Below are 27,272 nucleotides of genomic sequence, written 5' to 3' on the forward strand. Positions count from 1 at the left end.
CATTCTATTTGTTATTTCTGACTGGGGGTCCTTGGTAAGCTACAGAAGTATCATTCTCAGAGCACACCCCACGAAATATGACTTTTTTTCCTCCCAGAAAAGTAATGATTAAGCAGCTCATTTACTAATGCTTAGCACATACTAATGGATGTTAAGAGTGAGTTAAGTGCCACATGGTCCATAGGTATAAAATAGGATGCATAACATTTAGCATAGTCCATGCTAAGCTTTAGTAAAAGAGCCCCTTAGATGTGCCCCCTGGGAGGATAGGAAGCTATACAGACTGACAGGGAATTTCTTTTCTCTATTAATCCATGACCCATATGTAAGGGGAAGTAGCTTGCCTCCCAGCCTGCCCTTTTTATAAGGGAAGATGGAAAGGGGGGGAGGGAGGATTTTCCCAGTTAAAAAACAAGCAAACAAACCTTTCTTTGTTCCAGTGATCCTTTCAAAGGTGCAGGATATCATGCTTTTGGCCCTAGTTTGGGGAGGTTTATCTTGCCTGATCTGAAAACGCAGTGCTTATATATAAATGTATACACACACACACACACACACACACACACACATACAGAAAAAATGCACTGCAGGGGTTTCACTTGAATGCAGCATTGGGTTGACAAGATATTTTCCAGTGCTGCATCTTCCTGCAGAAGTCTCATTTCCTGTAGGCAGGTTGAGGGATTGGTATATCAGCTTTTTGCATGTACTCTGGGTTACTGCTGGGAGAGGCACGCAGGCAGCTTGTGTTCTGGGCTTCACTTGCTCTGGAGAGTTCTTAGTGAATAAAGCCAGTCCTTCCAGATGCCACACCGCAAATGATTGTTAACTGCTAGTTGAAGAATATGTGCCTGGGGATTGAAAGCAGCTATTTTGAAACTATCTGCCTTCTTTTTCCTTTTTTTTCCTGATATGAAACACGCTAGGAACTAGTACTTGCAATCTCTGCTTTAACTGATTGTTTTATGAAGGGTTAAACTCTATTTTTTTCCTTCTTTTCCAGCTGCTGCTTATGGCCACAAGGGGGAGCCCAAGTTCAAACATAGGAAGTGTGGATTGATCTTGCATTGGTCTCATAAAACTGTCTCTTTTTCTCCAGCTGCACCTGTTATGTCCAAGATCTGGCCCCTGCCTGACAATTACTTTGGATTCCAAAGGACCAGAGACCTAGGATGAGGAGCACTGGATCTTCCCTGAACCTGTTTTTATTGGTGCTGCTTTTCTTTGTGTGGATGGTGGGCGCCCTCGACTTGGGACAAGTACCCTGCACCACATTGGTCCAGGGAAAATTTTTTGGATACTTCTCCTCCTCCACCGTCTTCCCATTCAACTCTTCCCGTTGCTCCTGGGTCATCCAAAACCCCGACCCGAGGAGGTACACCTTATTCATGAAGGTCCAGAAGCCCAGTGGCAGTTGTGAATACCAGCACCAGATTCGCACTTCCCAGTTTGACTCTTTCCTGGAGTCTACACGCACATATTTGGGCATGGAAAGTTTTGACGATGTGCTGAAGCTGTGTGACAGCTCGGTCAGGTACGCCTTCCTCCAGTCTAACAAGCAGTTTCTGCAGATGAGACAGACCTTGTCCTGGTCAGAGAGAGGACATGTGCAATGGAAACCACCCAAACCTCAAGAGAGGGAATTTTCAGTTGAGTACTTGGTGGTGGGCAACAGAAATCCTAGCAAGGCTGCCTGCCAAATGCTGTGCAAATGGCTGGAATCCTGTCTGGTGGGCAGCAGCAGTTTCCACCCCTGTGGCATCATGCAGACCCCTTGCTCCTGCTATGGGGCGGAGGCGCTGGATCAGCCCGGTGAGATTAGCAGCTCAACCAGGGGGAAAGACGAGTGTTTTAAGGATGGAATCTATTTGGAGAACTGCATGGGTAGCTCAAGGGACAGCAGTATGGCCGAGTTTCAGGGTAAGTGTGAATTCCTTCTAACTTTTTTTTTGTACATCAGGAAAAAGAAACCAAAGCATAATTTGTATCCGTAATGCTGTTTAAATCTAGCCATTTGCTTTGCTAGGGATAGTACAGGATACACAGTCCAGAGGCTTTTATTTGGTATGTAAAGGACACCCAGACTCTTACATTTTCCTTTAGTTTTTTTCTTTGTGGTTTTTTTTCAACGTTTTGTGTGAGCTAAAGGGTATACATTTAAAAAGTGGATGTGGCAGGATGTTTGCTCACCAGCAATAACAATGGGTCATTTGAAGGGCAGTCCTATAACTGGGAGCCCACACTTATGCCCCCAGAATAAATGGCCACTTTCTCTCAGATTCTACATAGTGTGCCTGGAGATATGTGCCGAAATCCAAGTGGATTCTAAAACAGTGCACGTAATCGCAGCACTTATTTATACGCATAACTCGCTAAGTGTATTCTGTAACAAAATGTGCCACGTTTCTAATGCATGCAGGCAAAAAGGGGCATGGTTATGGGTGGGGAAATGGGTGTTTCATGGGCGTTCCAAAATGTACACTCATAGTTTTAGAATATAACGAAAATTTAGTGTAAATGTATGCGCCGGGATTTACCTGCCACATTTTCCTTGGTGTACATGGATGCACGGAGTTTTAGACACTGAGATATCAACTAAGCATATTCTATATACTGTGCCTAAATCTAGGTACTCATTATAGAATGCGCTTAGTTGGCACTGATTTCAGAACTGATTTTTTTAGGTGCCATATATAGAATCGCCCCCTTTATAGGTAACTGTACAACTTACACAGAAGTGGCAATAAAATGACTAAGCCCTCTTCTGTAAGGGCATGTGTGTGTCACAAGGCATGCAAATGCAAAGGGGACAATTCACACGGACAGGCCATGGGCAGAGCTACCATGTACACACACAACTTACAGAATACATTGTTAGGTACACCCTTACCGTAGGCGCCCGCAATTATGCCAAGGCTATGGCCTGTAGATATGTAAATATAAAGCATGCCAATGCCAGGCGGCATTAGAATTCTATAATGGAATCTGGACACCAAGATGCCATTAGAGAAGAGGCTCTCACCACGCCACATTGCAGCTCCTAAAAGCAGGTCCCCATTATACATAATTTCCCCCATAATGTACCAACAAGACATGTGCTGCAGCTGTGGCACTTCCTTCCAAATATGCAATATTTGGGTGTCTTTACATGGTTCGTCTAGAAAATTCTCAGGACACAACTAGCCAGTCAGAATTTCAGGATATCCACAATGAATACTCATGAGATAGATTTGCATACAATGGAAACAGTGCATGCAAATTTATCTCATGTAGCCTAATGGTTAGTGCAGCGTATTGAGGTCCTGGAGAACTGGGTTCAATTCCTACTGCAGCTCCTTGTGACCTTGGGCAAGTCACTTAACCCTTCATTGTCCCAGGTATAAAAACTTAGATTGTGAGCCCACTAGGGACAGAGAAAGTGCCTGCGTATAATATGTACAGCGCTGCGTACATCTTGTAATGCTAAGGTGTGTCCCAAGGACTGGGGTGAGAACCCCTGATCTAGAACAACGTTAGTCCCAAGCATCTGGTATGCATATCCACATTAGGTTTCCTGTCTCCCTAAAGAACTGATACAAATATACAGGAAGGCTTCAGGCCCTGGCACTGCCTAACAAAGAAGAAAGGAGACCTATATGCCATAGACCAGACATGGTGCAGTGGTCGGGACAGTATTGTGGACAATCACAGCTAACTAGTGAGTTTCATTGTGGATTATTTGTTTCTTGAAAGTAATTGGTCAAAGATGGATGATGTAGCTTGGGTGGGTAGGAGGGCTAGAAAGAGACCACAGACTCCACCTGTAAATTTGGAGTGATTTGTATACATGTGTCCAGAATTTGAAGTATGAGAGAACCCCTGGATCAGTGGTTCCCAAACCTGGTCCTGGAGGCACCCCAGCCAGTCAGGTTTTCTGGATATCCACAATGAATATTCATGAGAGAGGTTTGCATGCACTGCTTCCACAGAAGATAACAGCAAGGAAGGTTAAAAATTAACAGAAAAATATCATGCACAAAAATGTCACTTAGCTGCCATTATATCCTGTCAGTAAGAGCAACTCCAAAAGTCTACATTTATTCCTTCTGTCAGCTTTTTCTAGTAGTGGCCATATATACCTGTTTTACATATCTTTATATTATTTAGAATTGAAATCTCCAAGAAATGCTGCATATTATCATGACCTCTTTCACAACTAGAGCTGCTGTCTCAGGATGTGACCTTTTCTTTGCAACATGTCATCAATAAAAGACGATATAAATTGTTAATTTATATTATTCATAAGTTTGGACCATTGAACTTATACATCAGAGTGGAAACACAGTCTAGGGCAGGGTAGAACTTTTGGTAGTCTATCATATTTCATGCCTTCTTCTCCTCTTTTCATAATACAGAAGAATGAGTATCTGATAATAATTCTCCTTCACTGAATGGTGAGGATGACTGACTGCTAAAACTTCCACCCTGTGCTGATATCCCAGGAGTCAGAGGCATGCAGTGTCAGCCATTTTATAACAGCAATTTGGCATTCCAGACTGTAAACCATAGTGATGTGTCAGCATTTCTAAGGCAGTTGAATTAGCCTATTACCTTATCGTGTACAAGATGTGCCATATGTGTGGGAAATTCAAGATCTAGGTGGCCAGCAGTGATCACAGTAACGGATATGACCACCAGTTATCACCAGTAATTGGCCAAATGACAACCCTTCTCCGGAAAAATCTCTGCCACAGGAAAAACCTTGAAGTATGTCAGCATCTCCCAGCCTACAATTTGCAGTTAGGAGGGCATAAAATACTGGCAACACACAATGTTCTCATTATTTTGGTCACCCCATTATTTCAGTTCAGGAGTGAGGCTAATGTGTATTGACAGTTCTAAAACCATTTTCATGATCACTTGATAACAGTGATCATAATATGATCAGTTTTGATATTGGCATTGAAGTAAGTGAACTTAGGAAATCAAATACACTAGCGTTTAACTTTAGAAACGGAGATTACGATAACATGAGAAAAATGGTGAAAAAAAGATTAAAAGGAGCAGCTCACAGGGTAAAAAAACTTGCATCAAGCGTGGATGCTGTTCAAAATCACCATCCTAGAGGTACAGGACAAATATATTCCGCATATTAGAAAAAGAGGAAAAAAGACCAAACGTCAGCTGGCGTGGCTAAACAGTATGGTAAAGGAAGCCATTAGAGCAAAAAAACAATCCTTCAGAAAATGGAGAAGAGAGCCAAATGAAAATAATAAGATAAAACATAAGGAATGCCAAGCCAAATGCAAAGCAGAGATAAGGAGGGCAAAAAAAGACTTTGAAAAAAAGTTAGCGTTAGAAGCGAAAATACATTGGAAACATTTTTTTTAGATACATTAAAAGCAGGAAGCCAGCTAAAGAATCGGTTGGGCCACTGGACAAAAGTGGTGTTAAAGGGGAGATCAGGGAAGACAAAGTCATAGCGGAGAAATTAAATGAATTCTTTGCTTCAGTCTTCATTAAGGAGGATTTGGGAGGGACACTGGTGCTGGAAAGGGTATTTGAAGCAGACGAGTCAGAGAAACTAAACAAATTCTCTGTAAACTTGGAGGATGTAATGGGTCAGTTCTGCAAACTGAAGAGTAGTAAATCACCAGGACCAGATGGTATTCATCACAGAGTACTAACAGAACTGAAAAATGAACTTGTAGAGCTACTGTTAGTAATATACAATCTATCCCTAAAATCAGGTGTTGTACCGGAAGACTGGAGGGTAGCCAATGTTATGCCGATTTTTTAAAAAGGTTCCAGAGGAGATCCGGGAAATTATAGACCGGTGAGTCTGACATCGGTACCGGGCAAAATGGTAGAGGCTATTATTAAGAATAAAATTACAGAGCATATACAAAAACATGGGCTGATGAGACAAAGTCAGCACGCATTTAATGAAGGGAAATCTTGCCTCACCAATCTACTGCATTTTTTTGAGGGGGTGAACAAACATGTGGACAATGGGGAGCCGGTGGATATTGTGTATCTGGATTTTCAGAAGGCATTTGACAAAGTGGAGTGGAGGAGTGGCCTAGTGTTTAAAGTGGTGGACTTTGGTCCTGAGGAACTGAGTTCAATTCCCACTTCAGGCACAAGCAGCAACTTGTGACTCTGGGCAAGTCACTTAAACCCTCCATTGCCCCATGTAAGCTGCATTGAGCCTGCCATGAGTGGGAAAGCATGGGGTACAAATGTAACAAAAATAAAAAAATAAAGTGCCTTGTGTAAGACTCCAGAGGAAACTGGAGAAGTCATGGGATTGGAGGTAGGGTATTACTTTGGATTAAGAGCTGGTTGAAGGATAGGAAGCAGAGAGTAGGATTGAATGGTCAGTATTCTCAATGGAGAAGGGTAGTTAGTGGGGTCCCTCGGGGGTCTATGCTGGGACCGCTGCTTTTTAACATATTTATAAATGACCTATAAATGGGTGTAACTAGTGAGGTAATTAAATTCGCAGATGACACAAAGTTATTCAGGGTCATCAAGTCCCAGGAGGAGTGTGAAAGATTACAGGAGGACCTCGCTAGACTGGTGGATTGGGTGTCCAAGTGGCAGATGAAGTTCAATATTGACAAGTGCAAAGTGATGCATGTGGGTAAGAGGAACCCGAATTACAGCACGTCATGCAAGGTTCCACGTTAGGAGACACAGACCTAGAAAGGGATCTGGGAGTCATCGTTGATAAGACGTTGAAAACTTCTGCTCAGTGTGCTGCGGCAGCTAAGAAAGCGCACAGAATGTTGAGTATTATTAGGAAAGGGATGGAAAACAAACACAAGGATGTTATAATGCCATTGTATCGCTCCATGGTGCGACCGCACCTTGAATATTGTGTCCAATTCTGGTCGCCGCATCTCAAAAAAGATATAAAAGAATTGGAGAAGGTGAAGAGAAGGACGATGAAAATGATAAATGGAATGGAACGACTTCTCTATGAGGAAAGGCTAAGATGGTTAGGGCTCTTCAGCTTGGAGAAAATGTGGCTGAGGGGTGATATGATAGAAGTCTACAAGATAATGAGCGGAGTAGAGTGGACAGATGTGAAATGTTTGTTTACATTTTCAAAACATAATAGAACCAGGGGACACAAGATGAAGCTAGAATATGGTAGATTTAAAACAAATAGGAGAAAGTTTTTCTTTACTCAGCGTGTAGCTGGACTCTGGAACTCGTTACCGGAGAATGTAGTGACGGCAGCTGGCCTTACGGAGTTTAAGGGGATTTGGACAGATTCCTGAAGGAAAAGTCCATTGAACATTATTAAATATATATATATTTTTTTTTTGAGGTTTTGCCATGTTCTTGAAGCCTGGATTGGCTGCTGTCAGAGACAGGATGCTGGGCTTGATGGACCCTTGGTCTTTTCCCAGTATGGCGGTGCTTATGTGCTTATGTTGAATAAATACATATGTATATGTATATCAATTACTCTTGTCAACCAGCCTTGGATTGATTTACAAAATATAGGACAAAACCACAAAAATGTTGTACAATTTACAACTCACCCCATCATCCAACTCACTCCATATTGTCCTCTCTATATATATCCATATGCTTTAGTTTAGGAGGTTCAGAGTGATGTTCATACGATATTAATGGCCACCAGGTAGGGACCTTCCCATATATGACTGAGTCTTTAGAACATAAAATTTGATCTACTGGGTCAAACCGGAAGTCCATCAAGCCCAGTATCCTGTTTCCAGTAGTGACCAATCCAGTTCCCAACTACCAGGCACGTCCCTCCCCGCTGAAGGAGTACAAACTGCCTGTTTGTTTTAGCCACAGAAAATCTAAAAAATTAACATTAAAAGACCATGTACAGAAATCAAAGCATTGTTTGTTAAAGGAGAGAGATGGACATTAAAAATTAACCCCCCTGCTTACAAAGCCAACACAGCCCAATCAACCGGAGATGAAAGAGGGTTTTCAGTGACATAATGGATAGAGACAGTAGCCCACACTGGGTGAAATTAGAGGTCTTTCTTCTGTCTCATGTGTCACAATGATCTCCTTCATGTTGGGTGCTTCCAAGTCTATTGTTAACGTCCATGTATCACTTCAGCTTCTGTGCCTTGATGCTCTTATGAAGGTTGAGATGCTATAGTACTGAGTCTAACAGAATGAAACATTCCTTTTAATGCAGTATCATAATATTAACCAGCTTATTTTTGAAAGAGAAAGACACCCATATTTTGACCCAAATCGGGAGATGGGCGCCTTTCTCTCATGGGCACCCAAATCGGTATAATCGAAAGCTGATTTTGGGCACCTCCAACTGCAGTCTGTCGCGGGAACGGACAGTGTTCATGGGGGCATGTCAGAGGCGTGGTGAAGGCGGGATGGGGGCGTGTTTATCGGCCGAGGAGAGATGGGCACACTCGGCCGATAATGGAAAAAAGAAGGGCGCCAGAAGCTAGAATTTGGGTCACTTTTTTTGGACCCTTTTTTTTCACGAGCAAGTCCCCAAAAAGTGCATCAACTGCCCAGATGACCATCGGAGGGAATCGGGGATGACCTCCCCTGACTCCCCCAGTGGTCACTAACCCCCTCCCACCAAAAAAAAAGAACTTTAAAAACTTTTTTTCCAGCCTGTATGCCAGCCTCAAATGTCATACCCAGCTCCATCACAGCAGTATGCAGGTCCCTGGAGAAGTTGTTAGTGGGTGCAGTGGACTTCAGGCAGGTGGACCCAGGCCCATCCCCCCCACCTGTTACACGTGCTGCTAAATGGGAGCGCTCCAAACCACCCCCAAACCCCACTGTACCCACATTTAGGTGCCCCCCTTCAGCCATAAGTGCTATGGTAATGGTGTAGAGTTGTGGGGAGTGGGTTTGGGGGGAATTTGGGGGGCTCAACACCCAAGGTAAGGGAGCTATGGACTTGGGAGGTATTTTAATTTTTTTATTGTTACAAGTGCCTCCTAGGGTGCCCAGTTGGTGTCCTGGCATGTGAGGAGAGCCAGTGCACTATGAATACTGGCCCCTCCCATGTCCAAATGCCTTGGATTTGTTCGTTTTTGAGCTGGGTGGCTTCGGTTTCCATTATTGCTGAAAACCGATACCGCCCAGCTCAAATCCGCCCAAATGCAATGCATTTGCCCGGCACAAACCGTATTATCGAAACAAAAGATAGACACCCATCTTTTTCGAAAATACGGTCTGGCCCGCCCCTTCGCGGACCCGTCCTCGGAGATAAACGCCCATAGAGATGGGCGTTCACATTCGATTATGCTCCTCATTGCCTCCTATTCCATGACTTTTTAATTTTCTTCAGAGTCTCTCATGAGGAACTTTGTCAAAAGCTTTCTGAAAATCTAGATTCATTACATCAACCGACTCACCTTTATCCACAGGTGTATTCATGCCTTGAAAGAAATGAACCAAATTGATGAGGGAAGGTTTCACTTGGCTAAATCTATTTTGACTCTGTCCTATTAAACCATGTTTGTCTATGTGTTTGGTAATTTTATTCTTTATAATAGTTTCTATCATTTTGCGTAGCAATGACAATAGGCTTACCAGTCTGTAATTTCCTGGATCACTTTTGGAGCTCTTTTTAAAAATTGGCATTGTACTGGCCACCCTCCAGTCTTCAGGAACTATGGACGATTTTAATGACAGCAGATCAGCAATTTCCTGTTTGAACTTTTTCAATACCCTAGGGTGCATACCATCCAGTCCAGGTGATTTATCACTCTTTAACTTGTCAATTTGGCTCAGTATATCTTCCAGGTTCACAAAGATTTCATTCAGTTGCTCCGCGTCGTCACCCTTGAAAACCATTTCTGGTATAAGTAGATCTCTTACATCTTCTTCTGTAAAGACTGAAGCAAAGAATTTATTCATTCTCTCTATATAACCTTGTCCTCACTCAGCACTCCTTTTGCTCCTTCATGATCTAATTGTCCCAAGGATTCCCTCACAGGCTTTCTGGTTCTGATGTACCTGAAAAAGGTGTTACTATGAGTTTTTGTCTCTGTGGCAAGATTCTCTTCATATTCTCTGTTAGCCTTTCTTATCAATGCTTTGCATCTAGCTTGACAGTGCTTATGTTGCTTCTTATTTTCTTCATTCATATCCTTTTTCCATTATTTGAAGGATTCTCTTTTGGCTCTAATAGTCTCTTTCACTTCACGTTTTAACCATGCTGACTGTCATTTGCTCTTCTTTCCATCTTTGTTAATACGTAGAAAATCTCTGGTCTGGGCTGCCACAATGATATTTTTAAACAATGTCCATGCCTGATTTAAAGTCCTAACCTTTGCGGTCAACCTTTTTAGATTCTTTTAAACCATTTTCCTCATTTTGTCATAGTTGCCCTTTTGAAAATTAAATGCTGCTACAGTAGGTTTCCTTAGTGACTTCACTCCAGATATCAGCTCAAATTTGATTTGAGAAGAGCAGGTGAGTCTTATATAAATGGGAATAATATTGACAAAGCAAAGACCTACTCACACTTTACTAGATGAACGAGGAGTCAGTATAATTTCAGATACTCATATAGCAGATTATATTCGGGTAATTCCTTAATAGAACAATAAAAGAGGTACCATGGTATACAAAGGCTTTGGTTTCCTCCCGATTCCGTTTGGAACTCTGCTTCACTCAGTACCTTGAGGGCTGATTTCTTACTGTGCAACCCAACATCTGGAGCAATCTTCTACAGAGGTGATTTGTAGTAGCCATCAGCTCATCTGTAAAGTGATTCCCATTTCATCCTTTGCAGTGCACCAACCGGGCACCCTAGGGGGCACTGCAGTGAACTTCACAAATTGCTCCCATGTGCATATCTCCCTTACCTTAGGTGCTGAGCCCCCCCCCCAACCCCCCCTCAAACCCCCCCCCCCCACTCACCACAACTGTACACCACTACCATAGCCCTTAGGGATGAAGGGGGCACCTACATGTGGGTACAGTGGGTTTCGGGTGGGTTTTGGAGGGATCACATTTACCACCACAAGTGTAACAGGTGGTGGGGATGGGCCTAGGTCTGCCTGCCTGAAGTGCACTGCACCCACTAAAAACTGCTCCAGGGACCTGCATACTGCTGTGATGGAGCTGGGTATGACATTTGAGGCTGGCATTTTAATTTTTTTTAGGGTGGGACGGCCTTGGTGACCACTGTGGGAGTAAGGGGATATCATCCCCAATTCCCTCCGATGGACATCTGGTCAGTTCGGGCACCTTTTTGAGGCTTGGTCGTGAAAAAAAAGGGACCAAGTAAAGTCGACCAAATGCTCATGAGGGATGCCCTTCTTTTTTCCATTATTGGCCTAGGACGCCCATCTCTTAATCAAGCCCCTGTCCCTCCTTCGGTACACTGCTGACACTCCCCCCCCCCCTGTGAACTTTGGTTGTCCCCGTGATGGAAAGCAGTTGAGAATGCAAAAAATCAGCTTTTGATTATGCCTATTTGGGCGACCTCGGGAGAAGGATGCCCATCTCCCAATTTGTGTCGGAAGATGGGCGTCCTTCCCTTTTGAAAATAAGTTAGATTGTGTTTCTGCCAACTGCTTCTTCTTGTGATGATTCCAATATAGTTGATATATTTAAAGGAGCAGCATCTCCTTCAGAGCCACTTCGTTGAGACAGATAGTAAATTCTTTGTAATGGTAGAGGTTGTATCCAGATAACCAAAAACAGTTGTATTGAATTTTGTAAAAGATATTTTGCTGATGTAATACTTGACTGAGGTTAGATTTCTATTTGAATTTTCCACATTTTTTTCATTATAATAGCCTTATGTTGTGTCAGCATCGACTGCAAGTCTTTAAATGACTGATATCTCCAAACCATCAATTCTAGTGGATCGTTGATGTGGAGGGGCATTTTAGAAAGGACTTTGAACTCAGAATGTGGATGTCCAAGTCAGTATATCACAAATGGACATCCATCTCACATGTATTTTAGAACAGCATACAGCCTGTTCGGAAATACACATGATATGGACTTGCATGTGGAGGATAGCCTAATGAACATCCATTTTACAAACTGAAATGTCCAAATTATGAATGGGGTAAAATGAGGGACACAGACTTCTTTGTGGCGGCAGATGAACATCCATATTATAAAATGGCCAAAGAGACTGCTATGTGGAGGAGTAGCCTAATGGCTAAAGAAGCCACTTAAGAGCCAGAGCAGAGATAGTAACAAAGTAAGTGACGGCAGATAAAGACCTGAACAGTCCATCCAGTCTGCCTAACAGTCACATTCATTATCAATTCAAGATTAAAATCAACAATGAATGTGAAATTATATACTTGATCATGGTCTTTATTTGGTATTTCTGGGACATAGACTGTAGAAGGTCACCTGGCTCTGTCCTTATGTTCCAACTACTGGAGTTACCATCAAATTACATGACAGATTCGGATAGACTGGAGCCCACTCCAGTCTATCTGAATCTGTCATGTAATTTGTGGGACACAGACTATAAAAGTCTGCCTGGCACTGCCTTCAAATTCCAAATTATTGGAGTTTCTTTTGAAGCCCTTTCCTGCCCATCCTAAAAACTGTCTCCAGCCCATCTGCTATAATTCCACTGTGGCTCTTTGTTATTATTATTATGAGCACTCCAGGGACAGAGAAATACCTGCTGTGACTTTCTTTATCTCCATTCAGGAGAGAACTGGTCAGTCAGAGCACATTTCTGTAACATGGACATGCCAAAGTCCTAGGTCTAAATATGGATGTTCATCTTTTAGACTTGGATGTCCCTTCCTCATCTGTAATTGGAACTTGATGTCCATATTTTGGGCCCTCTCTAGTCCCACACAAAACAAGCCCAGACCAAGCCCCCATGCCATATGGACATACTACAGTATTAGACATCCATACCCTGCCTTTGTAAAATTAGGATTTGGACGTCCATGCAATACAGATGTCTAAATGCCAGCTTTCAAATGTTCAAAACAAGAACAGAGGGGTCCTGTTACTAAGCCAAGGTAAAAAATGGCCTGTGGTAGTGTGGGCACATGTTTTTGGCGCTTACTGGGCCATTTTTTACCGCAGCTGGGAAAAAAAAAGGCTTTTTTTAATGGGGCAGTAAAGGGCCGTGCGCTAAAATTAAAACACCCAATCGACACCCAATGACCTAGCAGTAAGGGCTCACGCACTACACATATAGTATTCATGCAGCATGCGCCAATGTGGCTGCGCTGCCAATTACCGCTAGGAATGTCCCATCCCCCCCACAGTAGAAAACAGAAACATATTTTCTACTGCAGGAAAGAGGGTGCACCAACTTCGAAATTACCGCCAGTTGGGTGTGCTAACCGGGCAGTAGTGTCAATTCGGCACACGCTACATGCACAGTAGCCCTACCGCTTCTTTTAAAAGAGCTCCAGAGCTTCTAAAATATCCACCTTAGTGGAGGAAGAGTTTTTAAAATGTAATGTGAAACATGGCACACAAGATGACACTGAAAAATGTGTGAAACAGTCCTCTAGAATATGGATTCAATGAAGGGCTTTAGTCCTCCACGGAAGTTGTGTTTGGTGTGTGCTCAGCAAGTGCTGAACGTTGGCATCATTCCAAACACTTGGCAAATACTTGATCAACTGCACTTTTCCTTATTTTACAATAATACCTGAATATTTGTGTTGGCTGATGGGATCTTTGACTTTACCCTGTTGAGCTTTATTCCCTGTACAGGAAAGAGCATGCACACCTCTGAACTTCACAGACCAAAGGCCATTGTTCCGATTATGTGCGACCAATTTCTTACCACAAGGCACTTGTCAGCTCTGCTGCACTGTGACAAACCTTGTTTTCACAAGTTAATTGAGCAAGAGGGACCCAAGAGTCTCTGAGAAGATCCCTTTAGCACATGGCACTGTTCTTTTTTTCTTTCCGTAGGTGAAGCCTATGTGCATGCAGTCTACCCTGCAGAAACACTGACAATAATGCAGTCATATAAATTCAGACCAATAGGGGGTCTTTTACTAAAGCTTAGCTCGAGTTATCTGTAGCAGAGCCCATAGGAATAAAATGGGCCCTGCCGCAGATAACTCGAGCTAAGCTTAAGTAAAAGACCCCCTTAATTGTAGCAGTTAGGCTCTACAGATACACACCCTTCTTTTTCTCCCAGTAGGAAACAATCACTGAATCATTTTAACACTTTAATTAAAATTCTAGACTTTCCTTTACATGGTCCCATATCATTTGTTTTTTTAATTTCATAGGCTGCAACCAAATATCTAACATCAGCTGGGAAAATGCACTCATTCAGCAATTAAATAATTGAATGTGCCTCTTTCAGAAGACATCATCCAAATTTGTCAGGCCTCACAACTTTGTTTTCTGTTTTTGCTCATTCTTAAATTTTTCTTTCTCTGCCTCTGCTGTTGCCCATGGAAACCATTTTAAATATTCATGTTTTAATTAACGGGCTTTGTTGCGTGAACTTTATGGAACATGATAAAGAATGCCATATAGTGTAAGGCCTTTGTTTGCTCTAGCCTGGTTGCAGAGGAGGGAAGGGAAACAGAAATGGGAGTTGATATACTGCCTTTCTGTGGGTTTTGTAACTACATTCAAAGTGGTTTACATAGTATATACAGGTACTTAGTTGTACCTGGGGCATTGGATGGTTAAGTAACTTGCTCAGAGTCACAAGGAGCTGCAGTGGGAATCAAACCCAGTTCCCCAGGATCAAAGTAACCATTAGGCTACTCCTCCAAGTGTTAATGGCTTTCTTAGCCTCTTAAACTGACAGGGACCACAAATACACATATAGGCGTCTTATATGTAAGGGCATTGATAACATGATGGGATGTGTAGTTGCAGGGGTGAGCAGGCCAGGTGGACTTGAGCTATTATGTTGGAGCCCTGTCTTCTGATGCATGTTCTAATTTCTTTAGATAATGAAACTATTTCTAGCCTTATTATTAGAAGAACCCCAAGGCGAGTTGCAAATAATAACAAAACACTATAAAACTCATCTACACACCAGCAAATTCTAATAATATGCAAATCTAGCTATCAAGACAATGTACCATAAGTCAGCGTTAGGCCAAACCCTTCCTCAAGCATTACTGAACTGATCCTTTAATTACCAGATCATTAAGTGAGTTCAGAAGAGCTCTGCAAGTTATGGAAAAAGTGGTGGCATTGCACTGATTTACAAGGAGTTTTAAAAACTTTTTCAGGTAGATTCTATTTCCACTTCTGCTTTAGAAATATTATGTTGTAAATTAATGGATTCCAATTTGGTGGATAGTACTGGGTTAATTTTAATTTATCGTCCTCTTTGTAGCTGGAAATGTATTCATGATCAGTTATTAGAATTTCTGCTCTGCCAAGCTTCTCGTTTTCTTGCATTATTGTTTTTCGGTGATATTAACTTACATCTTGAGGATAAAGCTGACCCTGATGTGGCTTCATTTATGGCCATTTTAGATACAGTAGGTTTAGTGCTTAAGCCTCTTCAACCTACTCATAAGAAGGGCCATTGTCTAGATTTGATAGCCTCATCTTGTGATTCCTTATATTTTTGTATCTCTGATATTAATTGGTCACCAATCCCCTGGTCAGATCATTTTATTTCTGATTTTACACTTTCTCTTAAAATGTTTGCTTGTGAACTTGTCCTCTCACTGTACTTAAGACTGGGCCCAATAATTTTTGGCAAATTGTATCTTCGCAACTCAAATTTGACTTTTCTGATCCATTACAATCTTATACCAATTGACCTAATATACTTTCCTCAACTAGGGATGCGATAGATCCCCTAGTGAGAAAAGAGATTCCACCTAATCATAGGGTTAAATGGTATACACATGACTTGGCAAAAATAAAAACAACTTGTCAGAACTTAGAACATCATTGGTGCCATTCCCAAGATTCATCCTTCCAAACGGACTGGAAAAGAGCTATGAAAACATATAAATCAGGTATTTATAAAGCAAAAAAATGTTATTTTTCATCGCTTATAAAGGAAGCATCGTCTTCCTCTAAACAACATTTTGGCCTATTTAAAACATTAATGATATGACTAATATATCTAAATATAGCTAATATAACTAAAACATTCATTTTCCATCCTCTTCCTGTTTGGCTACGTTTTTAAAAATAAAATATTACAAATCAGGAATTTAGTCACACCTGAATTGCAAGTAGTAGTTGATCTCTCTATTTCTGCTTGCTTGCTTGACCTCTCCAGGTGCTCCTGCTGATAGACTTTTGAAAACTTTTTTATTGGTTAGTAATATTAAAGTGTCCAAGCTTTTTGCTTCATCTTGCTTGTTAGACAGCTGTCCCTCCTATCTTATGAAAGCTCCACCACCACTAATAACATGCCAGTTATCTCCTGCTGAATATCTACGGTTAGGCACATAAGCGCTGTTTAACTGGCCAAAAGCCATTCTTGGCCGTTTAAATAGTTTTCAATATCAGGGAGATGTGCTTTGAAATTGAGCACCTAAATCTTCAGAGACATTATCACATCCCATTGTGCATGATGCTTTAGACCAAACAGAGTCCACATTCTTTAAGATCTGGGGAACATGTAAACAGAATCTAAATTGAATTGAAGCTCCTGTCCTTGTGGACCAGATATAACTGTTTCTCATTCTCATTGTGGAAGGGTATGGCCTTACTCAGAAGGCAAGATGAAATATCCTGCAAATCAGATGACAGAAATGGAAGTAAGACTCCCCTTGCACAGCGCTTGAATCACTCCTGGGTTTCTTCGGAGCACAGAGGAGTTAACCATGATCAGAAAATGTCTGTCATCATTAGTTATATCTGTACAGTGAAGAAATTCTACTTTAATAATGAACCTTTCATGGTTACCTAATTAAAGTGATCTAGATTTAGCTCATGCCTTTCTGAGTAGTTCAAGGAAAGTTACATTCAAGTACAGTAGACACTTTCCTGTCCCCTGAGACAATAGAGGATCAAATGACCTGCCCAAGGTAAGGATCAGCAGTGGGATTTGAACCTGGCTTCCCTCATCCTCAGTCTGCTGTTCTAACCAGTAGGTTATAATGGCAGATGACAGTGGTGGAGGAGCTGCACGATATGTCCCCTACTGGCCGGGACTGACGTAAAGGGTATGAATTTAATCCTTTCATTCAGACGTTTCTAGGAGACCAGATGATAAAATGCTCCCTCGCTTTTTTTAATCCATGAATTTACCCAGTTTGTAAGTACCCAGTGGAATGCAGATTTCAAAACCTTTGTCACCTGCTTTGCGGTTTCCATAGTAACACCTGCTGAAGTAAAGCAGCTTCACACAGGGCCTTCTTTACCTGTTCCCGAGCAGTGCATGTGGGCTGGAGCTCACTACTGATAAAGCATTTGCAGTGGGCTTCTGCAGACTACTGGGAGCGAACATGTTTCTCCTAAGCCTGTGTGCAGAACTTTTAGTCATCAAACTAGTGCTAAGTAATTGAACATTAAGGCATTATGCAGGGAAGATGAATGTTGGATTCAGTGGGATTATAAATGAGAATGGGATGCAGGCCAAGACATTGCTGACAGAGAAGCTGGTGGGTGGTGTGCTGTAATAATTTCCTCAGGCAGGAGGTGTAAACCAGTACTTGGAAAACTGAGCTCCCAGTCAGAAATGTATCTGGGATGTGTGCTCAAACCCCACTCTCCCATGGGCTCTTTGTGGGTCCAAGTGAAGGTCACTTTATGTCTTTGTGCTTTGGTTGATCAGAGTGAAATAATTCCCTTTGCTCTCACCACCTTGGGAGATTTCACGGAGTCCAGGTGGCAGAAATGTGCTGCCTGATCTTCCATCAAAGAGAACCGTGTGAGTGTGCTTTGCAGGTGTGTAAGTTGCTGAGTTTGTGTGGCTTATGTTTTGAAGAAAGGTGCTTTAGTAGCCAATAAATCCAATCTAAACAAATCATGGAATTATAAGATGCAAGGGGGAGGGGTTGAGTTGGATGTCTACCAGGACTGGCATCCTGGTTTATTGAAAGAAACACTGGCTTTGGGGAGCCTGAGATGATCATAATGTTCTGTGAAAACAACTTTCATTCATCAGTGTAACATATTTCCTTCAGATTTTCTTTTCAATTACTGCTACAGATCTTTGGTGGTGCAACAGAGAGTGAGGCTGTCTGCAAGGTGCTGAATCCACACGTGCACTGTCCCCTAAATCTATATACTATGCCGCAAGTTAGATGTCTGACTTTAGGTGCTCAAATGGAAGTTAGGCATCCAAAATGGGGTAAATGGTAGTTGGGTATTTAACTGCTCTTAGGTGCTATTCTATAAGTTAGTGTATATGGACCCCTTTTACTAAGCTGCACTAGCATCAGTGTGTGTTTTTGATGTGCGCTGAGGCCCATTTTTACCAGCGTTTCGTCTCACTGCGTCAGGGTCTTGGTGGCGGGACTGCTTTGCAACAAACTGAAAACCTGGTTCCAAAGCAGTCCCTCCACCAAGACCCTGACGCAGCGAGACGAAATGCTGGCCACCGTTGGCTTGGGGCGATGGGAGAGAAGGAACAAGTTGGAATCGTTGAATTTCTTAGTGCAAGCAGTTTAAAAGATAAGTGTTCTTTTGAACCATATATATTCACTGTATCACCATGTTGAGTAGCTTGTTGGAGCACAACAGTGAGATAGAAATCTCTAACAATTTATATTTAAATAATTGTGTGAAGGATATCAAAACACCACACACTTTTGAAGGTTTTTGGCCAATGATGAACAGAGGGTTTGCATAGATTCATTTTAGCTCCGATAGATGGCTATAATCTAGGAGCTCTATGAGGCCTTTTTTCCTTCTTAATCATAGAACGGTGCTATGGTTGAATACCTTTATTTCTTCAATCAGTGGAAATCAGTGTAAAGTGACAGTATCTAAAGATTGTATATTTCCACATCCTATACTTTCATATATTTTAGTGGATACTACATCATAACCTTCACCATAACCCTCTACCCTAAGTTACAATTAATTCAGTGTGGGAAGTCTTGTGCGTCCCTGCCCTTCATTCTCCTCATTGTTGAACCTGTCCAGGTAGCATGTTCATTGAAGTAGAATAACCGGAAGCTGCAGTAAATTGTGCCACAGAATATTCTGGTACATGCAATAGGGTTAGCTAATTTGTGTCTTAAATTGGGAGAGTTGAAAATAAGCTGAAAGCAGATAGAGTTGGGTCAGATTAATTAAATGATATGTCAGGGTTTGTAAATAAGACCTGAACAGTGTGTGTTTTATACATGAATGTGATGACCTATTTGTTCTGTTCTTGGCTTCTTTTTAACCTAGAGGTGATTTGCTTTCAAGTAGGTGTTTCCTTTCATGTAAAGGATGAGATTAAACTGTAGGATAAATCCTTTCTCTGTCAATCAGCTTCAGTCATTGGTTTCAGTGGTGAAAAAGGAAGAACAAAAGTCAATCACCCTTTCTGATCCACAGTTTCATGCAGGAGAAAGCCTATGGGTAAAAGTGATAACAGCTTACAGCCTGCCATCTCCATCTTTGGAAGCTCTTCAGATAGTTTAGACATCGGAATGATTATTATTATTATTTGATTCTTAATTTTCCACCTTTCTGTGGTATAACCAAAGTGGTGTATTCTTTATATACAAGTGCTTTCTCTGACCTTAGTGGGCTCAGCACCTAAGTTTTATACTGGGAGCAATGGAGGGTTAAGTGATATGCCCAAGGTCACAAGGAGCTGCAGTGGGAATGCAACCCAATTCCCCTGACTCTCAGCTCACCATGCCAACTATTAGACTACTCTTCCAGAAGTAGCTGCTGCCCTAATGGGCAAGCTGTCAAGTTATTATCCTGAGTTCGTTTCTCCAGGTCTAAATGTTATTTAAACTCAGGGATAAGAACACAAATATACTGCTTCTCTTCACACCGAGGTTTCAGTAACTGAAATATCAGCCCTCACAAATTCAATATCAGTTCCAAGTATCTTCAGTTCAATCAGCACACAGATGCTTACAACCACACCAAGGTCACTAAAGCTGGGTAATGATGTACAGATTGAGCTGTAATACTCTCACTAATGATGCATAATTTCAAGTATCCAACATTTCTGTTCATTCAAGTGTCATCCAGTAACATAGCTAGTTAGCCATGGAACTTGTGGCAAAATCATCCCTGTTCCTAGTAATTCCTTATCTAGTTCTGGGACCAGTCCAGGACCCTGGGACTGGGATCACTGGTTTTCCCGCATGCAGAGGAGTTTGTGTTCTTCATTGCAACTCAGTGAGTTAAAAACTAATTTTAAAACTGCCAGAGCCCAAGTTCAGGTGCAGTAAGATCTTATTTGAGTAGAATATATTGCAGAAACATAACCTGAACTTGGGCTTCCATTATTCTGTTTATTTCTATACATCAAAAGCACATTAACAATGGATGTATGAGTGGGTGTGCATTTCATCTGTGCAAAGAACTTGATGTTTAATTTGATTAAATGAAGCATATTTTGCTTTAGAATTCTTGAAACCGTAATGTGCTAAGGTTTTTTTTGTAAGTCTTCAGAATTACTTTATTACTGTGTATGTCTGAAAAACTGTCTACTGAAATATTTATAATACTGTGTGCTTTTTATTGCATTGTACTGTTTTGGGATCTTGCCAGGTACTTGTGACCTGGATTGGCCACCGTTGGAAACAGGATGCTGGGCTTGATGGACTTTCAGTCTGTCCCAGTGTGGCAATACTTATGTACTTATTCTATGGAATTGTAGTTGGGCTAATGAAGTGACTTTTCTCTGAAGTCTATTTATGGTACCAAAAGATCAATACCAAAATTTAGGCATAGTGTCAAGTTTCACATGCAACTAAATTGGTAATTAAGCTATCAAGTATGAATTAATGAGCCTTAACAGTCAATAATTGCACTTATTAGAATTTGGGTGGATATCTTCTTGCACACTATTGTGTGCAACTCAAAAGGGAACATGACCAGGGGAAGAGCATAGGTGTTCCAAAAATTGCGTGCAATGCTATAGAATAGCACACAAACAAAGAGGCTGACTAGATCCACACTAGAACAGATGGCACAAATAGCGGGTCAACAAATGGTGTAAATAATAAAGTCTTTATTAATAAAATACCTGACATGGACCATGTGTCACCAACACAAGGGCTGCTCCAGTGGTGAACAACAAACAAGGAAGAGTGCTCAGGATCTCCAACAATGGTAGTATTGATATTCGCTATTATCAGCAAAAAATGAATATCCTCCTTTTTTCACGGTCACACTGGGACGCGATCCTCTGTGGGAGCCAATGAGCACAATCACATTTAAATTAACAAGAAACTGGTCTGGCACCTAAATTATGTAGGAGAATGCAGAAAATACTGGAGAGGGCTTGTGACTTCTTGCAGAAATGAGGAAAAATAATGAGACAGACTTTGTAGTAGAGAATAAGTAGAAAACTAAAAGGAACTGCATCTGCTGTCTTGCTTCCCATGCCTCATATGAATGACTGAATGTGAGCATTCCCATTTCTCAGTTTTTAAGATTTAACATGAAATTTGATTTATGTACAACATATTCCCATTGAATGTAGCATTCTTAATCAACTGACTGAAATATTTTATAATGATAAAAGGCTACACATTGCTGGATACTAAACTAAGTAATTCACTCCAGTTTCCACAGGCTGAATACTGAATGAGTTTCTGGCAGCCTGAATAAATTACCCACTTTATTTCACCAGTAATAAGTGATATTTATTCAGCGCATTTCACCCTCTGGCTTAAGCAAGAATGTTTTTCCTAACTGTACATTTCAGTAGAGTCCTTGGTCAAAATATACTAGCAGAGGCATGGCCCATATCTATGACCCACACTGCTGGTGCATATGGATATGCTAAATAGTACTTATCATGACCAACTTAAATAAAGGACTGGACAGACCAAAAGCATTCACTACAGCTCCATATTTTAAGCATTCATTCTGCAGAGCTGTCCATGGTTCTGAAAGTACTTCAGGTTCATCAGAAATTCTCAAGGCGTGATTTCTCATAGTTTCTCATAATTCAAAGTGGGTTTCATAGCTCTCTGTGCAGCAAGTTATTTATTAATTTGCAAATAGGGCTTTCATGCCTCAGTCCTGTTGATGTACCTCACCAAAGGTTCTTGTGTAGAGACCAAAATGGTGTGTTCATTGTGTGACCTGCCTGACTTAAGGCATTTTGTTTTAAACCTAGTGTGTGGTTATATTTGTGTGGTTGACTAGGAGAAGGGGGGGGGGGGGGGGGAATAACACACATACACATAAGAGATAATTCTATAAATGGGTACCTTTTGTTTAGGTGCCCTGATATTATGGGTTGAAAGCTTATTCTGTAATGGCATCTGGACACCCAGATGCCATTGTGGAATACTATCGTAACCTGACAATAGGTCATTTAAAATCTAGGTACCTGCAGTATAATGGTGGACATCCAAATGTGGCAGTTCTGAAAGATGCATGTATAAGCAGCAGCCCTGCCCATGCACTGCCCTCCTCTTGTATTTAGGCATCATTCCACTTAAGCATACCCTTATAGAATAGTGTTTAGGGGGAATATTGACATTTTACATGCAAATGAATGCACATGCACATGTCAAGGTCAGCAGTCTGTATATTTATGCATATACGGCTGCATTCTATAAATCTCACTCAAAAAGTGGTGTTGGAAAAGATCAGCATTAAGTGTGATTCTGTGGGTGTGCACTGTTTCTAGATTTGTGCTTAGCACTAATTCCTGCACTCAAAGTTTAAGTGACAGACTTAGACCTGCTGAAACCAGGTGTAAATGCTGGTACCCAAGTTGTGTGCACTGAGCCAGTATTCTATAATTGTTCATGCAACTTTTTGAAATACTCCTGACACACCCATGGCCAAACCCCTTTTGAAATACACACTATGGGAGTTAGGCACACTTCCTTATAAAATAGCAGGCAACCAGACGTGCATGCACATTTTTTAGATGCCAATTAACATCAATAATTGGTTGATAGCACCCAATTATTGATGGTTAAGGGCTCAGTCAATTAATTTGTGCTTGCATTTCGAGAGCACGCTAATTTGGGTGCACAAATCTGGGTGCCATATATAGAATTGGGGAGAAGTTAATGCATACATATCTACCCCATTATAGAACTGCCTCTATAATAATGCACACATGCTGGTTTCCTGTCAAAATCTATATGTGCCGCTGGAAACATCACCTCTCGATCTTGCTATAAGCATGCATAGTATGGAGGACTGCAGATGCTTTGAACTGGACTGAGGATAGTAATTTTCAGATGGGGCATTCTAGGAACATTAATCCATTTTAGCACAATTATGTTGTTTAGCAAAAGGCTTTGTATGTATTTTTGGCTTCCCTCTCTTCTGAAGAGATGAATTCATTTTCTGCACTGGTTTATATGTTTAGAAGCTAGGCAGAATTGTAGTTGCTATATTAGTTTTGAGGAAATATTTATTTATTTATTTATTTGCTGCATTTATATCCCACATTTTCCCACCTATTTGCAGGCTCAATGTGGCTTACATTATGATGCAATGGCGATCACCATTAATGGGATGAGAAATTCAGATCATTAATACAATTAAGGTACATTAAGGTACAAATATGGAGGTTTTCCATGGTATAATACTATTTTTACTACTACTTACTACTACTTATCATTTCTATAGTGCTACTAGTTGTACATAGCGCTGTACACTTGAACATGAAGAGACAGTCCCTGCTTGATAGAGCTTACAATCTAATTAGAGAAATATGGTTGCTTTAGAAATGGTGTAGTGCAGAGCCTTGTCATGAGATGTCTTATGAAGAAAATCTCAAACGTCTTTATATACTCTTCATGTTTCCCCAGTTTGTTCCCTAAGGATTCTGGGTTTAATTGAGGTTTGTAGGATGATTAGTATAAGGAATATTGGGGGGGGGGGGGGGGGGGTCAGGTATGATTTTGTGGGAATTATCCAATATAAGCTTATATATTGAATTGGAAGGTTGATTGAGGACAGGAGGGAGGGATCTTATGATGGGTCATTTTATTTTATTGAGAATTGTTGTAAGAGACTTGTATGGTATGATTTTAATTGTATAATTTTAATTTGTATAAATCACTTCAGGACTTTTGAAAGAGGTGAGTAATACATTAAATAAATAAATAGATAAACAAAATGTATCATAGTTGGTGGTGAATCTAGTTTGAAAAATTAGCATTGCCTGTCTGTTGTACTGCTTACATAAAGCCTAATGTAGAAAAGGCATTTTCTCATTTAAGACTCTATTGTACTAAAGACTTTCTCTCATTTTGTGACTAAGGGAAAAAATTCTAAGTACACAGACCCCTTCTCCCTAATTCTATAAACTTGCATGCCCAAATTTACGTACACACAGTTTATAGAATAGTGTCAGTTGTGTGTATAAATAAATAAATAAACATAATAACTAGATGCTAACTGGTATTAATGAACAAATAATTATTTGCTCCTTCCAATGCTCACTTCCCCCTCCCACCCTCCCAATAGCCAGCAAGACTGTCCCCATTAGTCTTTTAACCTTCCCCTCACCTCCAACCCATCAGAACAGCAAGCCCTCACTCCATGGTTGTGGGCTTATCTGACCATTTCTCTGGTGGTCCATCAGTGAAATTTATTTATTTATTTGCATCATTTAATGTACCACTCTTCAAAAAAACATCAGAGCAATGCTTACTCACTCCTGTCCATTGCAGCTGCCTTTCTATAATAACTGCCATGACCTCTAGCGGAATCCTCACCAATGGAAGGGAATCTAGTAGGAATTCTTGCTTTGCTTCTGGGGGGAGGGAGGGGGAGCAGGCATCAGAAGGGGAGAGATCTTTCACAGCCTTTGGGGATAGGTGGGAGGGAAGGAGGTCTTGCTGTGCTTCCAGGTGGGGGTTGAGGGATTGGGAGGGAAGGGGATTGGAAAAGGTGGCTATGGGTGTTTCCAGGAGGGGGATGTGAGGGAAGTAAGGGGTTGGTAGAACTTCATGCCATCACCTGGAAGTGAATTGGGTTCTGGCTGATACTCAGAATGACTTTGATATGAAAGTTAGGACAGCTTAGTTTACTGTCCTAATTTTATGTGGTTGCTCAGCCAGTTTTCAGACTGAACCTCTTTGCTAATGAGCTAGGTTTCTGCACTGCTCTAACTCCACCCTAACTCCTCCCTGGACTACCCACAAAATAGCCAGTTTCAGCATGGGCAGTTAGAGGGGATATTCAGCAGCGCTATTAAGTGATGCTGAATATCCCTCTCCCAGCCATTTAAAGTGCTTTGAATATCGATTCCTTGGTGTTTAGAATGCCTGATGTATTCTACTGTCATATGATCTATATTAAAGAATGAGCTTGTTCCAACAAACTCAAAGATGCAGTACGAATTTAAAACTATATTTAGTATAGAATGTGTTCAGCTGGTCACAGCTTGAAAGAAGGACAGAAATATTTCTTTAGTGAAGGATCAGTAAGAACAGTAGCTATGCAAAAACCAGTCAACATTCAAAGGAAAGGCAATAAGAGAAAATATTTTCCCATTTTACCTGAACCTTCTTAAATAGAATAGTGCCACCTGATGGTCATATAATGGATAATATACATTAATGTATAGCGGTTCTATGTGTCTCATCACTCTATTGGTGAATGAATTATGGTTTTGAGTGGAAAAGGGTGTCCATTAATGCTCAGTCAGAGTTGATTTTAAACACCACCATTTTAAAGACAGGCACTGTGCCCCCCCCTTCATGTTTGTTTGATTTCTTGTTCTTCTGAATTGAGTTTGGGATGCGACCCTTGAAACCAGGTTGTCAGCAGCAACTAATGGGTCCTTCAGTACTCAGACAACAGCATCTGCTGGAAAATTGCAGCATTCCAGCATACAAGAAATGTTCATATTTTCTTTAAATCCTCCTGTGAGAAGATAAGCATTAAAATGTTGTGATTCTGCATGCTACCACTTTTCTGTTTGTCAGAAAAGAAGTCAAGCTATGTAACCTTAAACCTAATCTCTCCAAGAAGCAGTAGTCTGATTGGTCATTCTTTGTTGCCAATTGCTTCTTGAACACGAAACTGACTGAAGGACTCATGCAGTGACCTTGGAAATATTAATTCTGTGTGACAAACATATAATATTTCCTCTCAAACAATGAAAAGGGCTCTTCCAGTTAGGTTTGTCAGAGGTCTACATCTATGCATACTTGAACTGGTAGAATAGTAAAGATTTGGCTTCTGGTCACCGCAGCTCAAAAAAGATATAATGGAATTAGAAAAGGTACAGAGAAGGGCGATGAAAATGATAAAAAGGATGGGATGACTTCCCTATGAGGAACGGTTGAAACGGCTTGGGCTCTTCAGCTTGGAAAAAAGAAGGCTGAGGGGAGTAGAACATGTAGATGTGAATCTATTGTTTACTGTTTCCAAAAATACTAAGACTAGGGGGCACACAATGAAGCTACAAAGTAGCAAATTTAAAATGAATCATAGAAAATATTTTTTCAATCAGCATGTAATTAAACTCTGAAATTTGTTGCCAGAGACTGTGGTAAAATCAGTTAGCTTAGCGGAGTTCAAAAAAGGTTTAGATAGCATCCTAACAGAAAAGTCCATAGACCATTATTAAAATGGACTTAGGAAAATCCACTGCTTATTTCTGGGATAAGTACTATTTGCATGCCATGTTAATGATATTCCTGGGGCATGGCAGGCTGCTACAACCTCTCCTATCCTGTCTTTAATGCGCAGACATGAGAAAACAAAAAGAAAAAAAAAAAGAAAAGAATGAGAGTGAGAACAAAGCAGGTAGAAGGCTATAAAGGGTGCCTATTTGAAGGTACCTGCTTTGCTTTATGGAACACTAGCACAACAGATAGAATATAAGCCTAGACTTTACATGTGACCACTAACACCAGCCACAGCCTGTCTAAACTCAATTACAAAACACTCCTGGTGTAAATTCAATTCTGCCCTTGTAATCCCTTGGCAGAAGCTGAGAGGCTGATATTCAAAGGGCTGTACTCCTAACTTGGAGCGCTTAAATTGGCCTTTTTGAAAATGTACTAAAGAACTTTTAGCACTAGAACACAGAGTGTAAATTGCTTTGAGTTATTGGAAAGGCAAATAGAATTAAACAAACAGAACCTCCGACACTGGCAGTACATTCTGTTAGCATCCCAAACTCAAAGGCTTTGTAATTTTCTTTTGAAGCTTATTTTACAATCATTTATTCATGAAAACATAGCACTGGATAAATTTGTCCTTCTGCAGTGTTTATGAGCAAACAGATCCTC

General features: G+C 41.0%; 1 protein-coding gene across 1 annotated transcript in view; it reads left to right on the top strand.

The window, feature by feature from the left end:
• The first annotated feature begins 1,172 nt into the window (after positions 1-1,172).
• ADGRB1 (adhesion G protein-coupled receptor B1) overlaps positions 1,173-27,272 on the top strand; it is a 474,869-nt gene continuing 448,769 nt past the window's right edge. The window contains exon 1 of the mRNA XM_030190012.1: positions 1,173-1,884. Within this exon, the coding sequence (XP_030045872.1) occupies positions 1,173-1,884 (712 nt within the window). The remainder of the gene's footprint in view (positions 1,885-27,272) is intronic.

This window comes from Microcaecilia unicolor, chromosome 1 (genome assembly GCF_901765095.1).
Source record: "Microcaecilia unicolor chromosome 1, aMicUni1.1, whole genome shotgun sequence".
Lineage (NCBI taxonomy): Eukaryota > Metazoa > Chordata > Amphibia > Gymnophiona > Siphonopidae > Microcaecilia > Microcaecilia unicolor.